This window comes from Plectrocnemia conspersa, unplaced genomic scaffold (genome assembly GCF_051122295.1).
Source record: "Plectrocnemia conspersa isolate PC_06_02 unplaced genomic scaffold, ASM5112229v1 ptg000005l, whole genome shotgun sequence".
NCBI classification, from domain to species: domain Eukaryota; kingdom Metazoa; phylum Arthropoda; class Insecta; order Trichoptera; family Polycentropodidae; genus Plectrocnemia; species Plectrocnemia conspersa.
The window spans coordinates 17,558,641-17,575,930 of NW_028277169.1; the positions used below are offsets into that span (position 1 = coordinate 17,558,641).

At 36.1% G+C, this 17,290-nt stretch overlaps 1 protein-coding gene across 1 annotated transcript in view; it reads right to left on the reverse strand.

The window, feature by feature from the left end:
- Nucleotides 1-267: 267 nt before the first annotated feature.
- Nucleotides 268-17,290, reverse strand: part of ds (dachsous cadherin-related 1) — a 286,596-nt gene continuing 269,573 nt past the window's right edge. The window contains exons 9-17 of the mRNA XM_088186423.1: nt 15,934-16,281; nt 15,083-15,237; nt 13,929-15,012; nt 13,520-13,852; nt 13,085-13,454; nt 9,233-10,362; nt 6,907-7,200; nt 3,161-3,455; nt 268-3,096 (exon numbers count right to left, since the gene is read on the reverse strand). Of these exons, the coding sequence (XP_088042549.1) occupies nt 411-3,096; nt 3,161-3,455; nt 6,907-7,200; nt 9,233-10,362; nt 13,085-13,454; nt 13,520-13,852; nt 13,929-15,012; nt 15,083-15,237; nt 15,934-16,281 (6,695 nt within the window). The 3' untranslated portion in view covers nt 268-410. The remainder of the gene's footprint in view (nt 3,097-3,160; nt 3,456-6,906; nt 7,201-9,232; nt 10,363-13,084; nt 13,455-13,519; nt 13,853-13,928; nt 15,013-15,082; nt 15,238-15,933; nt 16,282-17,290) is intronic.

Sequence of the window (17,290 nt, forward strand, 5' to 3'; positions counted from 1 at the left end):
TACATAATACATCATATGGAAAGTCAAGTGGCGATAGATTTTCTTAGTATTTTACAGTGTCATTAGAATACACAATCACAATAGTAAAAATAGAATCGATACACTTTACAAAACATGGCAGTCTTTTGAGTTAAATTTATATTTACTATTCTACTAACAAATTAAAAAAGAATAAACAATATTTACATTCACAGATCATTCTATACGTTAATATTCACAGTTTTTTCATTTAATTAACTAAAAGGAATACTTTTTCGTTTCACTGTCCTCTTAACGTCTCGAAAAATATTTACACGTTACTTAATAATACTAACACGGCTTCGCTATGTACACAATTAAATTATATAAGAGTATCTTTTATGCACCATTGAATAATAATAATTTGTTTCCTAATTGTCCATTATTAAACGTTATATCCGTAGCGTCGTATCTTGCAGTGTGTGATGTGGTTTGTGACCTCTCGCATGATGTAAACCAGGTGGTACAAGTGGTGATATGGAAGGCGATCGCGTGGCTAGTGGAGATAATGATGGTGAAAACGACGGTGACATGGCAGCGGACGTAGGAAATCCACCCGTTGTTGCATCGTGACTAATTGGTGATCTAGGTAAAAGTAAAGCACCAGCACGCCCCGATAAAGATGGTGCTGGTATACTACGAGGCGCAACACTTGTTAACAACGGAGGCGGTGCATTTTTAACCCCGGCCGCATGGGGTGGTATTTTTCCCTTAGCACTAGACGTTCCACTATTACCACTTTGCACTGATGCAGTGTCATCTTTTAATCTAGCTATTTCAGAAAACACATGCGCTAACGGTTGATACTGAGGTCCCCAGTCCAACAAATAGTCCCAATTGTAACTTCCGGTGAGTTCTTCTTCGGAATGCACTATAGAACTTAAACTACCGTTCATTGAAGGTCCTTGAGTTGGAGGCCCTACATTAGGATCTCCACTCGGCACACCAAAAGCACCTAAAACCATGGCACGTTCCACTGCGGCACCCACTTCTCCAGTGCTACTTCCTCTATCACTACTTGCTACGTCGTTGAGCTTTGCATAAATTAAATTAGTTATATCGTTTTCGTTTGCGGCGTCTTCGTCGAACATGTGAAGCTGATCTAGAGGCACTCCTCCGTGATGTAACAGTCCCTCTTTTGTACTACCAACACCCACACTTTCCGAACATCTTCGCGAAGACGTTGAAGCACCGCCTGTAGTTGCAGTATCTACTATTCCTAATCTCGCTAAATATTCTTGAGTATTATGTACAGAGACATCAGAAAGATTATCATCATCGACGTCATCAGTCTGTCGATGAATTCCAGAATCTCTTTGTAATGGGCCTTCATTGATCATTCGTATCTCTTCATCTTCGCCGTCTTCTCCGTCTTCTGCTGAACCTCTTCCGCTAGAACCGGATTGTTCAGAGCCAGATAATTCAGAAGTTGTCGCTGCACCAGAATTTGAACTAGCAGTATGAGGTCCATACGGAGGGATTTCATCATATTTCGGTGGAGCAAATTGTCCTCCAGCGCCGGTAACAGTACTTCCTCTAATAGCTATTGTATCAAAAGCGCTCGGATCGACATAACTATTAGAACTACCGACTGCATCCGTATTGAGTCCTGGCTTATTTCCTTTCTTATGTCGTCTATTTCGCATTCTAAAGAATAAGAATATAGCTCCAAACGATGCGATTATCAGAATCAATGCAATTAGTAATCCTAACACCCAATCTGGCAATCCAGCAGCAGCTGGTGCTAATCCTGTTTTGTTCGAACTTCCTAATACAATATTAGTGTTTGGATCGGCTAACGGATCAAGAGCTATTTCCACAACAGTCATATTGGTCAAAGACCCTTGTCTTCCAGAGCTTGCGGTTACTACTAATATGATATCCCGTCCAGCTTCTAAAGTCGCAGCCGCATTATCTAACTTCTTTTTCACAATAACTGCACCGGTGGTTCTATTAATTTTAAAATATGGATGTTGAGTGGTTAATTGATATACAACTCTTCCATCGGCTCCTTTATCTCTATCAGTAGCAATTACATGACCGACTATATAACCAACAGGCAATGCGCCAGATTTTGGAGTTGCCAATATAAATCTATACGTTTGCTCTGTGAATTGCGGATGGAATTCATCTCTACTTTCTATTTCAATTCGCACTCTGACACTTGCACTTTTACCTCCAGCATCACTCGCTTTCAAAGTAAAAGCATAGCGGTTTCTAACTTCATAATCAAATACGGCATTGGTGTTGACTTGTCCTGTTATAGGATCAATTTTGAACAATTTCCAAGAGTCATCGCTGTTCACATAGCCATTCGAAGCTGATGATAGAATTGAGTAGTTTAGAGATCCAAATACTCCTTTATCTAGATCAGTAGCTCTTGCAGTAAATACGACTGTCCCAATCGGCTCATTCTCTCCAACAAATTCAAAGTATTCAGACACTGGAAATCTAGGAGCATTGTCATTCTCATCGGTTAAGATGATTTGCAGATTATTCAAACTGCACAGTGGCGGTATACCGTTATCACAAGCGCGCAACACTAATACGTATTCATTGATTCCATCATCGTATTCCAAAGTATTATTTATGGTTATAAGACCTGATGATTTATCGACTGTGAAAAGTCCTCCGTCGTTGCCAGATGTGATATCGTAAGATATTTCAGAATTAGGACTACCGGGAAAATCTGCGTCTGTAGCGATAATCTTCATAATAGAGCTACCGATGGCTGTGCCTTCACTGATAGTCAATTCATAATCACCAGGAGCGAACACTGGAGCGTTGTCGTTATAATCTTCCACTGTAATTCTGATGAGAATCGAAGAAACAGTTCCTTCTGCGCCGGTCGTTTTACCCCTTTCTCTAGCACCAATGACCAATTCATACGAATCAATCACTTCTCGATCTAAGTTCTTCACAAGAAGGATCACTCCATCTGGATTTGCGATTTCAAACACTCCTTCGTTGTTACCGCTGATGATTGTGAAGTCTACGTCTGTTCTTTCGAAATCGCCTCGCAGAGTTCCCATGTGAAGCACGATCTTTCCTTTAGGCGTGTTTTCTGGTAGTGTGACTCTGAAATAATGTAGCAACGTTAGATAAAATTCAATAATTATCTGAGTATATAATAGAAACTCACTTGTATCCGCTTTTTGCAAATATGTGCCTCGTTTGTGTAGGGGCTGGTGCTCGTAGTCGTAGAGCGCTAACTGCTCTCCTGGGTGGTTTACCACCATCTTGGGCGAGAACAGCCAATTTGAGATCGGATCGTCCTTTAGCAGCGCTGGCCGTTGCCATTACAGCACCAGTTTCAGCCACAACGCGAACGCCTGGTGTTCCGTTGACCAACGAGTAAGAGATACGAGCGTTTTCTTCACTGTCAGCATCCGAGGCGTTCACTCGTAAAATTTCTATCTCGGCACCGCTGTCTACATCTGCAATTAGATAAAAAACACATTAATATATAAATATTAATTAATTAAATATATATTATACATATACATACATACATACATACATACATATGTACATATATTATAAGCATACACATATTTTTTCTCATTAAAAAATATGCAATCCAATTTCAGGTAAAGCCTTTAAGTATCATATACTAATCATAATTTAAAAGTATTTATATTGATATATGTTTGATGCAACATTTTATTATATATTTATTGTTGTAAATCTACTACTGAAACTTAAGGCGTTAAACTTGTGTATAGAAATATTTTATACATGCTTGGAAATAGCATAAGTTTTTACAGACTGGGAATTATTAATTAATATAATTTAATCTTACACAGTATTGTGGCTTTCAAAAGACCATATCTTTACCAATGAGTTGTTAAGGCCACTTTTTTATGTTTGCGTATAAGCAATAGTAAAGTAGGGATAGAAGTCAATCTAAGTAGTAAGTGTCTGCAGATATGTTTTTATAAAAACTGTGATTCGGTGATTCTCAATATTATACTTTAATAATGCAAAATATATTGAATTATTATTTGATACCGAGAGTTGATATATACTGGAACATCAGTATTACCCAAATATATTATTTTTCATGGTTAAAAAGCGTCGAAAGGGTTTGTTCTCATATGAACATCTATCTCTACGAATTAATCCTAGAAGTCTTTATTTTAGTTTTGAACTATTAGATTAACTGTATTCTCATATATAATATTTATTAAAAATTCTCTGCTTTATATAAAACGTGTGCTTAGTTAATTTTTGAAGAGTTGAAACATAAATTTATTTATTACGGATTATTAAATCAATGCTAAATAAAAAAATCAAAGGCAACTTTGTCCGTGTTTGACCGCTATAAAAGCTTACAAATAGCCATTGTGCTGAGGAGTCGATCTAACTATTGTAATTTGGAAAGAATTCAGCTACCGATGCAAATTTTCAATTCGAATTCAAAACCATACCGCCGACGAACAATGGTCGCCCGCGCCCAAAGAGACGACCAAAGAGAGAGGTCATCATCTCTCAGCTGAATATTGATACTTAACCTCGCGGTAGAGCAAAGCGAAAAAAAGAGGTGTCGAAGCATCGGAGATGGGTAGAAAAAAGAACGTAATAATAATGACGAGCGAAAAAAAAAGAGCAGAAATAAACATTTCAACACGCCAAAAGAACAAACAAAATTGGACGATTTTATAATTTGGACGAAGGAGCTTTATAAAACTGGTTTTTAGTAGACATGTTGTCCCCGCTTTCCAAACTGGAATTGACACCACAAAGATAAAGAGACTGATCCGGCAAAGGGCCGCGGCCGGGGGAGGGACGGCAGAGGAGCGGGAGGTTCGGGATCAAAGTCGGAGGAGGACCGGAGGATGGGGGGAGGGAAAGGAAGGAGAGACGAAGGCGGAGGCTGGCTCTTCTTGGGGTCCAAATTGAATTTCGGTGCGCCATTGTAACTCAAACGGGAACCGGTCAAGTTTAGCAATGTTCAAAAAGCGCGTCATCTCGCGGAAAGAGCAGATCGGAGATACGGACGACGCGAAATTGGCGGACAAAAGCTCTTTGGCTTTTCGCATCCCAGGAGATTTTTTTTTTTCACAAAAAGTGAGATAAACTGTAGATAAAAACTGTAGACTTTCTTTAAATTAAATTGTGCGTACAAACCACTCTATTTTTTATTTAAGGGAAAAAATGACGTGTGCTGTTTTTGATCACAAAGATAATTCGATGTATATGAGACTTTGAGAATATTAAGGACAAACTCAACAAATGCTCATTTTGAAATAATTGACTAAAACATTATTTAACTATTATATTAAAATACACTAAGCTCACGGGTCTAACTATTCCCTATCAAGATCGGGTTATTGGGAGGATGAACTGTGAGAAATCGTTCATTCTCAAGAGTTCAGTTATAAAAAGTTTTATTTTTCTATATATAATTTATCACTACAAAAATTATTTAGTATTTTATAATAAACTGTTATGATGTATCAACATATAAATTAAGGCAGTAGACTATAAAATATACGTTATACATAAACTAAACGACTTTAAAACAAAAAGCAAGCATTTACTTCATTTTTCTTTAAAAAAAATCAGTAAATTTTTTTTTTTGTGGGGCATAAATATTTTCCATATTTCGTGCGGTCACTGTGTAAGCTGTAGTCGGGTAGAGAGGTGAGGTAAATTTGATTTGGTAATTTAAGCTCTGCCGTTTTCAGCACCTGTCATGAATTATACTGGTGAATCGGGCTTCGTTGTTCAAGCGTATTATGATAACTACGCAGAGAGAATGTCGAAATGCTTATTTACCAGACTAAAAAATAATTTTGTTATGGATTTCTATACTACGAGGAATTGGACCCACAGTGAAAAGATAATCACCTGGCACACTTAATTAGTAAGAGCATCCATTAAGAAATCGACAATGTGTTCCACGCATACAATGGATCTAACTTTTTAGGATTATGCATGCCGATTTAAAACTGCATCTCTACAAATTATGTTGACTCAAGAATTAACTGAGATAGTGAAGATGAGGGGTGGCGGAACGGTCGCCATATTAAAGCCGATGTGATTTTTTGGGGGGTACTTAAAGGAAAAGGTTTTTAAAAATTGAGGCCGAAGTTTTTTTTAAACTTCGGCCTCAATTTTAATGATTTTAGAAAGAAGGATCAAACAAAAAATCTACGCCAGAGTGATGGTACAATTTCAGTACCGCTTACAGAATGTTTTGCCAAAACCGGCCATCATTTGTGTGATAAAACCTATCAAAGCAAAACTGATAATATGTACTTTTCAGAAACATAAAAAAAATGTTATAGATAGCTTTGTTTATTGTTTATAATATAATATAAAAATATGGGAGATATTTAAACCCCACTCTTTGTAAGCCAAAACGCTATCATAAGAAAAAAAATACTTCAACATTCGAAAAAAACAGCTGCTTCTACTTTAATCATGAATCTTCAAGAATTTAATCATGAATCTTCGAGAAGACTCTTATGACGCAACATAACGAAACATGTATCTATCTTATACATATATCTATAGCACAAATTGTTTATCTGTATTTTAAGCATTATACAATAGCTTAAAATAATTTATAAACCTTTTTTAATTTATTTAAAAATGAAAAAAGCAAATTTTTAGTACAAAAATTACTATAAAAATGTTTTTTTTTTAATGTTACTTTATGTTCTGTCTTTTGCTGCTGATATAGTCAGTATAATAATTAATGTGATTTTTTCATAATGCTTCAAAGTAGACTATTTCAAATATGAATTTGAATAACATCCAATTTATTTGATTCAATAAATGGTAATCTATATTTTTAACCGCGGTGTAAATCAATAATCTCATATTCGAAATCGTAAAATTTATATATTTACACGACTTATATTACCACATATGACTCACCAGGAAGAACGGCCGTGTAAGATGGCTGCTCGAACACCGGCGAATTGTCGTTGTCGTCGGTAACTTTCAAAACGAGCGTTGTCCGTGCCACGTGGGCCGCATCAGAAGCTGCCACGTGTAGCAGATACTCTTGCCTGTCTTCCGCATCCAAAGCCTTCTTCAGAACCACCCTACCGCTGTAACGATCCACGCTGAAAGTATTCGTCTCTTGATCGATCACCGAATAAGTCAGGGCCGGATTGGTGTCCACGTCGTTGGCGGTAACCGTAGTGACGACCGTGCCCACGGCTGTGTCTGAAAACAGATATCGATACATTAGAAAAAGATCAAAGATCAACATTGAAAGATCGGAATAGGTAAATAGGCGGATAAGAAAAACACGTGGCCCTTTCTTTCGGGGAGCTTTCAAGTGTCCGCAGGTAGTGCGCTTAAGTACGTCAATAAGCCCTGGGGAAGTACAAACAAGAGTCAAATACTGTTTGTCGAGACCCGGCGACAATGTGATTTTGCTTTTAAGATATTTCATCTGTTTACGATACAAATATTCGGTCCGTGAGTGTGTTTATACAGCGATATATATTTATAAGGCTTAAATCCACGATGGGTCGGATGGGACGTTATCAAAATCTTTGTATTGAAACGGTAATGTGATATTTTTTCAAAGATATCCCATGTATTATACAACACAACAATACCTATTTGAAGATCATCTTAATGTAGCAGGAAATTTTATAAATAGAGTCCTCACTTCTTATCCTAAAATTGTATGTTGTATAGTGATATTCATAAATACATTTAAAAAAAATCTGGAATTCATCAGAAATAAACGTTAATTTATAGTAACGATTATTAAAATATACAATAAAAAATATTTTAAATTAATCTAACTCATGCTTAATTTTTTAAATAACATAGAAGAGAAATTATTTCTTAAAATAGCTTTGAAATATCTACCGGTGTAATCCCAATACGTTACATTGGTACAGATTTACACAGTAAGTCAATCAATAAAAATACGTAATCTATGTGTTTCTATTTCCAATTCTGTACTTCTTAAAAAATCATTGTGTTTGTTCATTTTTAGTTGAAATTGGTTTATATAAAAAAAAAAAATTTGTTCCATATATTTTTTTGCATTTTTTGTAACTGCGTATTTAAATATAGACGAACCGAATTTTTTTTTAATTCAGCTCCGGTTTTTGTTCCGACAAAAGTAATGGTTTAGCCCTATGTTTTACATAGGGCTATTACACTATGTTTTAAAAATATGATAGCTATCCTTACCAATATTACTATGGACTTTTAATATAATAGGGCTGATAAAATTATTTTAAAACCGATTTTTGGGCAATAGAAGAGCGCAAAAAACAATTATCACTTCTCAGAAGTCAAAAATCCACGTCAAAAGCAATAAAATCGTGCCGTCGCCGTCGCAGTGGAAACGCTCGTTACCGAGCGTTCCCACTGCGCCGGCGCCGACATAATTTTATTGCTTTTGACGTGAATTTTTGCCTTTTGAGAAGTGATAATTGTTTTTTGCGCTCTCCTATTGGTCAAAATTCGGTTTAGATGTGCTTTATTCGATTCTCACTCGTAATATTGTTTTAAAAAGTCTAAATATAAACGCTTGATAATCGAGGGTTTTCACCGCGATGGTACGATTTTATTTTTTATGACCTGGACTGGAAATTCAGTATATGGCAACACTGAGCAGCAAAAAATCATGTAAATATTATGAGCAGATATTTAAAAAAAATTTAACACCTAATTAAAATATTTTCCATAAAATATGATGCAACATCGGCTAATTTTTATATTTATTTGTAGCATAGAAAAGGTTAATTCGTACCTATTATTATTTATTCAAGAAATTATATTACGATGTTAAAAAATATAAAAAATGCCATTTTTGTTATGAGGCCCGGAATCATTGTTTTCCCATAAGCTACAGCGGTAATCTGAGAATTAAATTGCTATACCATATTGTATGATATTTTGACGAAACAATTTATAGGTTTTTCATATATTCTAGAAACAGTCAAATAGTTACGAACTATGAAACTTAACATACTGTTAATTATTTATTTTATTTTTAATTTGCGTGTTTATATGAGACATAAATATACGAGTTTCGACCGTAAAATGTTAACATTTCCGGAACAGCTCTTTAGAATTTAGACCACCTACAATATACACAGTTACGTTTTATGTAAATTATCTATATAAAACATGATATTTATGTAAGCGCATGTTTGCATACGAAGGATGAGATACATTTCTTTAGAATTATGATATTAATGGCATATAAAGTTAAAACGGCACTTACTTTCAGAAATGAAGACTGGAGAACGTGGCGGGAATGTCGGTTGGTTGTCGTTGATGTCAACCACGTGGACTTGCAGGGTCGCCGTTCCAGTCAGCTGTGGAGCACCTCCGTCTGTAGCAATCACTGTCAATCTGTAGTTGTCCCTGATTTCTCTGTCTAGCACGATGTTGGTCTTGACCGACCCAGAAAAGGCCGGCTCGATGATGAAAGCATTATCGTGGTTTCCGTCGACGATGTGGTACAGCAACCTAGCGTTGGCTCCTTCGTCGGCGTCTTTGGCTGAGAGTTGCATGACAAAAGTGCCTTTGGAATTCCCTTCCCAAACGTTGGACGTGTACTGCTGTTGCGTGAATCGGGGTGCATTGTCATTCCGGTCTTGTAACTGCAACCACACCTCGCAATAACCATACAAAGTCGGCGTGCCTTCTGCGCGAGCTACGACCACGAGACGTCTCCGAGGACCAGGCGGCTGTTCATAATCCAAACCTTCAGAGTTAACGACCCTAATTATGCCTAAATCCGTATCAATCTCGAAAGTGGAATCTTCATTCCCGCTGCCGAAGCTATATGTTATCCGCTGTCGTCTACCGTCGCTCCTAACAGCCGAAACTTGCAAAATCTCTTTACCTTCCGGCGCATTCTCCATCAAGCTCACGTGATATGAAGAATTTTGAAAATTAAGGCTAGGAACGCCTTCGGGCATATCTCCGACTCTCAGCTCTATAAGACCCGTAGCACTCTGCGGCGGATTCCCTTTGTCTCTAGCCAGCACTTCTAGATGTATTATTTTACCGTTTTCGCTGGCTAGGCTTTGAGACGCCCTCAATATGCCCGTGTTAGGGTTTATCCGAAATTTAGATTTGGCCGAATCGTTGATGAGGCTGTATAATATTTCGGCGTTCGTTCCATCATCCGCGTCAGTGGCGGTAACCCTCAGTAAGCTCTGTCCTGGCTGCGTCAAAGCTGCCACTTGTCCCGTGAAAGGATATTTGGTGAACACCGGTTTGTTATCGTTGACGTCGCCTATGGATATCTGAACGGGGACAGTTTGTGATTTAGCGTCGTATTTGCCGCCGTCTGTCGCCACGACTAAAAAGTCGTAAACGCTCTGACTTTCCCTGTCGAATGTTCTGCAAATAAAAAAAATTCAAAGTTAAATTATAGCTAACTCATACTCTGATATTAGTAGTGGAACACTAAGCTAAATTTCTGGGCAAAATTAATAAAAATAATTATTCGTATTTAAAATGGCAATCTAATAAAATCATCCATTAAGCGTAAAACTAATATTGTAATTAATTATCTTATTTTTTAAAGGATAGCAAGGCAATGCTTTTTAAATATAATTTATTATATAAATAACAATTTACAATATTGCATTATTTTATTCGTTAAAGCTATCATTTTATAATTAAATCAAAATTACGTGTGCTAAATTTGATTCGCCATTAAACTTCAATACATTTGAGTAACCTTCAATATATGTTTCGACACAAAATGTACTTAGTTGTATTTTAAAGTATGATAGTTGCGGAATTAATAAGTATTATAAGCAGAATCGCTATGATTTTGTTAACAGAGAAAGGGGTTATTTTTTTACAATCTTTTTTAATATACGATCTTCGTGCTTATGTCGAAAGCCAATGATAATAAATTCTAAGATTGGAGAATGCCTCGTAAACATTGCGAGTGCAAGACGTTCGAATTAAAGGTGCCAAACCAATAATGCCTTTTAGTGATGATTTAATTTCCCTTCGGACGTACGTTAAACGTTTTATGCGACACGTTAACGAGTCCCTCGAACTTGCCTATTTTTTTCATTGCAAAAAGATGAGCGGCGGTTGACGATTTACGCGAAAGCTGAGTTCTGAACACAATGGCCGGTAAACTCAGCTTCTTATTAGTGATATCTTATTTGTTTACAGAGTGGAGCTGGGATGCTGAGCAACAATGGCCACCGACGTCACATTCTGGCGGACGCAGGTTGAAATGGCGTTGGCATTGTTAAGATTTGAGTTACGGTACGTCTGGTGGACTTACACGGGGCACCAGACGAAGACACATATTTTGCATATTGGGCCTTTCGGACCCACTCTCGCTGTCGTGCCCTCGTCCGAGAGAGCTTCTTGAAAGCTTCGAAAAGCTTTATCGAACGTGTTGTCAGTCGACGAGGCAACGGCCTTTGATATTCGGAATTCGAAATAAGAATCGGCGCGTTTAAAACTACTGCGAGTATATCATCGTTAATCACTGTTCTTTTTTATTGTCGAGTTACTTTCCGTTGCTATGCTACAAACGCATATGTTTATATTACAGCATTTGTTTGTTTTACAATAAAACTTTCGACTGTTTCACCTCAAAAATAAAATAACTTTAGATTCTTTAACTGATTTAAAATGAGCGATTTTTTAAATACACTCATTTAACAAACAATTTTTTAATTGTATTCATAAAATCAATATTGATTGATTGACTATTACGTATTGAAATTATTTGGTAGTCAAATTTGAGCAGTAGGCTTTTAACGTAAGAAAATAAAAGTTTATGTTTAAGTTGCGCTAAAAATACAGAATTTGAATCAACTTTGAGTCATAATAAATATCAAAGGTTAGAATAAAAATAGCACACAGTCAGAATAAAAACATAGGATGATCATGTGAATTAAAAAAATAATATAACATTTATAAATTTAAATAAGCAATAAATTATTTATTTTAAAAATATTTTATAAAATATCTCGCTAGCACTAAAACTGTTTCGATAGGTTAGGTTAGGTATGTAGAACGCGAAGGTTTTACGAACGAAGCGGGAATAACGACAGAACGGCGACGAAGAGCACGCTTAGTTTGTTATGTTTCGAGCCCAACCAAACAAGTTGGCCCTAAAACACCTTGGTAATGATAAGGATATTAAACTGCCGACATGCGAATGACAATCTTCAGCGTTACAGCAATAAAAACACTATACATAACACTATTTTTAACTAAAAAAAAAAAATTCTGACCATCTGTTAAAATAATTCTTAATATTTAATATAAATTCTAACCAGTCCAATTTAAAGTCTGACCATTAAATATAAATTCTGAGCATCTAATATTTATTCTGACTGATATGATCTATGTAATATAATTTCTGACCGCTTCCGTATTAAAATACGAGCTATTTACAAATATTTTTGTAATGATGATGACCCCAACATTGGTGTTGAAACATCGGCAAACGAGATGCGAGTAGAAAATTCACGATATGAAAGAACTCACACTATGTAACATGTTAAATAAATCCGGTAAAAACTTAACAAAAATATAAAACATGTTAATTTAAAGCCAAAGCATTATTTTACGTATAAATCATACAGCATACAGCTGATAATATCATAGCAATTGACGTTGAATACAACTGTTACTAAAAATAGTAACTTCCGCTAACATTTGAATTGTTTCCATATAGAATTTAACTGATTAGACACAAATCGACTTGAGTTTTGTATAAATATCATCTCATGAAACTGGTTTTCAGATTTTTCCCTGCATCATTTATTGCAATGATTATATCTAAACTACGATTTTTTGAAACAATATAACGGTATATTTAATTTACATATCATTAAAAACAATTTAATTTAAAACCTATTTAAGTTATTAGAAAGCAGCTCTAACCATTTGACAGATTTCATTATGTTTTTATTTTAGAGATCAATAACACGTCAGTAAAAGCGAATTATTGCAAACGGTCAGTGTTGGTCATAGTTTTCATAAGTGATAAATAATGAAGTAGTGGTTAATGATGTATTTTTAATTTCAGAAATGTTAAGAAAATGCAAATCATATATTACATTTATAATTAACTTACCCAGCTGTAGTGATTACTCCGGATCTGTTGTCTATCCTGAACAGCCATTGACTCTCGTTAGCCAAGGAGTATAATATGCGAGCGTTGAAGCCAAGGTCAGAATCAAAGGCATGTACCCTCAAAACACTTGTATCAGGTGGAGCATCTTCTCTAACAATCGCAGCATAAGCTCCCAACTCAAACCTCGGAGCATTGTCATTTTGATCTTCTACTGTGACAGATATATTACAAGATCCGTGACGTGGAGGAGAGCCTCCGTCTTGAGCTGTCACTACGACCCAATGCTTCGAACGAGCTTCGCGATCCAAAGGTCTTGCTGCTAGAGCTCCCGTTTTAGCTTCAACGCTGAATATGTTGCCTAAATTTCCTCCTAAATTAATATTTAATTAAATATTTTTTTTTATAACATGCATAATTTATTATTTATATATTTACCTGTTATAGAATATGTGATGTCACCGTTTAATCCAATATCAGGATCATGAGCTACGACTGTGTGTATTACAGCAAATTCGCTATTCTCTGGTATGGCCAATGGGTAACACGTTCCCGGTTTGAATTCAGGAGCGTGATCGTTGACATCCACAACTGTGACTTCCAAAAGAGCCGTATCAAAACGTTCATCTCCTTCTGCAGCGTATATTGGCACAGTGTACTGGTCGCACTCTTCTCGGTCCAATGCACTTCGCAGTCGTACCACGCCATGTGCATCCACTGTGAACTTGTCATCGCCGACCCCAGCTGGGATCGAATAAGTGATGTTTCCGCCTGAAATACCAGTAGTGAATTATTCAATACAAACATCATAACTATATATAATAAAACAAAATATTTATAAACATACCTGAATTACTAGGAGATGGCTTTGCTGCAACCTTAGCCAAAAAGCTGCCAATAGGGAGATCTTCACTAACATTGACATGGTAAACTGAATCTAAAAATCTAGGTGGATAATCTGAAGATCCTTTCACGACCAATTCTAAAACCATGTGACTTTGATGCGCAATGGGTGATCCGTGATCGCTGGCTGTTATATTTAAAGTATATTTCCCATTCGATGAACTTCCATCAAAAGCCATCAATGGCCTAGAAAGAGTCACTATTCCTGAATCATATCCGATATTGAATCTACCATTTTCATTGCCACTGGATATAACATAAGAAACTTTGCCATTATCTCCTGAATCTGCATCAACAGCAATCACTCGACAAATAGCAGTTCCAATTGAAGACCCATCACTGATTTTGACACTATTGTGAGTAGGAGCAACGAACGATGGGAGGTTATCATTAGCGTCCGTTACTATAATACGAACTGTAGCTGCCGAACTTAATCTTTCAGAAACATTAACTGCTTGATCGGTTGCTTTTATGATTAAGGTATACTCTGTTAAATTTTCAAAATCAAGCGCTTCTAATAATGTAAGAGTGCCTCTCAATGAATCGACAGCAAACACCGGAGTTATATTGGGCGACTGAGACGCAAGACTGTAATGAATTTCGCCGTTGAGTCCAGAATCAGCGTCAGTCGCTGAAAAGTTGTATAAAGCAGCACCTATCTTGGCATCTTCAGATATTTGGATGATAATCGGATCCACTGGCCATTTAGGAGCGTTGTCGTTGACGTCGACCACGTCCACTTTGATAGTGACGGCACTGCTTTGAGGATTGTTCGAAGCCGATGTGTCCAAGGCTCTCACTTCCAATCTATACTCTCCCAATCGCTCCCTGTCCAGCTGCCTAGCCACGACTAAAGAACCAGTACTTCTATCGATGTCAAACGCTCCTGATGCATGCTCACCGCCTAGATTGATCAATGTGTAAGTGATGTGGCGACTCAAACGTCCAGATATAAGATTCTCTTGATCAGATTGCTCAGTGCAAGCGATTGATCCCACTACATGGCCAACTTTAACGCTTTCTTTGATCTAAAAAATCAGATATTCATTAAAGTATATATACAAAATATATACATTATTAAAATATATTATATATTACCAAAAAAGCTAGACTAGAACTTGTAAACGTAGGTCTGTTATCATTGAGATCTAATACTTCAACGCGCAAGAGTCGAACGGTTTGTTTAGGAGGTTTTCCTGCGTCTGTTGCGGCAACAGCCAATCTGTAGATAGCTCGTTCTTCGTGGTCTAAAACTGTTAAATATAATATAGTTTCACAGTTACTTTTGTATATTTTGATACAACTTTGGCCATAATAATAATGGAACATCTAAATACTGCATAACTTTGAGAAATGCATAATTTGATATTTTTTACTGATATTCCGATATAATAGAAACGAAATAAAATTTATATATACAAAAGATCAATAATTTTATAGAGTGGAGCTTGGATAGTTAAAAACTGAATTATACCAATATCTGAAAAATAAAAACATATGCGAAAAAAGAGCATTTCATAAAAAACTCTGATTGAAAAAAATAAAGCATTATAATGGTCATGTAAAAAAAATTTTTGTGCCGAAGAGACTTAAAATTATGTTTATATGCCAAGCTCAAATACTGCTGAAAACTTTATCTTGAAATAAAATAAATAAAAATTGAAGATCTAATGGATATATTTTAGAAAATATTTCGATAGATTTTCCAGTATTCTGTCTGCGCAATTATTAGACCTTAATCCAATTTAAAGTTTGTGGAATATTTTTTTATAGAAATTTAGCACGGTGTTGAAAAAATGTTTGCACTTGATATTAAGATCACATAAGAGTCTAACATATATTAAAAAATATATTTTTTATTTTCTGGAATTACATTAATTTTGATGCATCACTGTTTTAGCCAAAGCTATATTTATAAACAAATATGTATTACTTAAACAAACACTTACCAACTGTTGTTCTTATAACGCCTGAAATTGGATCTATCGTAAATACTCCATATCCGTCTGAATCTCTTCCTTTTAGTACCGAATATGTAACTGTGGCGTTATATCCCATATCTCTATCAACGGCTCTGACTCGCGCTACTTCGGTGCCAGGTGGTTGTTCTTCTCTGGCGCTAACGACATCTTCTCTGGGATCTACCATTTCTGGTGCATTATCGTTGACGTCCGTGACAGAAACGTGGACTGGAACGCGAGCAGTTCTGGCAGGTGTGCCTTGATCTCTAGCTTCAGCCACTAGCTCGTATTTGGCTCTGGTCTCTCTATCCAGGGCTTCTTTGGTGATGATCGCTCCTGAAATAAAAGAATATTTAAGTATTTCAGTATACACTTCCTGTGCATTTCGAAAGATAAAAAGTCCATTTAAGCTCCGGCGCAACGTCATATTAAAGGTTATTTCGATTAAAACTTAACCGGTGGGGTTGGGATCGAGGCAAGACGACAATTTGGCGCACGGCGGCGGAAAATCATTTTTCGTACACTGTGATTAACTTTTGGAAATCGGTAAGATTTTTTGCTTCTTATCTCTCGTCCGAAGATCGGTAAAAAGAAAATCGAAGATATTCACCGGGTATGGAATTTTTAATTTCGTCTCTCGCGCCTCTTTATGGCGCACGCATATAATGCAGCATATTTTTGGATAGTGTTTAATTATGAGAGTCGTTATTAAACGCCGTTGTTTCAGCGGCTGTCACGTACTTCCAATCTCCATGGCACCAAGATGGCCGACGTAATCAGCGCGGCGCTAAATTGTGATGGCGGATTGTCCCGGGATGGACTCAGGTAGCCATGGATGGGATACGAGCAGTTGGACTTTTTCCACCGGATAATCATAGTTATTTCGATGGGCTGAGATTAATTTTATGAATGATAATTTATGGTCAGTAGATAATGAGCGTCTTGAATAAATTTTAAAATTTTATGAGCATTGTAATAATTACGAATTGCTGTTTGATTGACTTTCTGATTTTGGCAAACTTAAAAAAAAACATTGATTTGCTTTCTGATGCATATTTTTTAATTCTTCTGCCGTTATTAGTTTTTTTCTAGCAAGATTTTGTTATATAATAGTTATAAATGCCAAATGTGTGTAAAATATGTTAAAATACTTTCCGATGAATAGTTTTTTTATAATCAGTTTTTTATTTATTATAAATGATAAATTTTGTCTTTTAATAAAAATCGTTAATAACGAAAAACTCAAATATATGTTATAATAAAGACTGTTTAAAAGCATTTTTAGGACAAACTACTATCCATTATATTGAAATGAAACAAAGTCTATGCAACAGGATTTTCATAT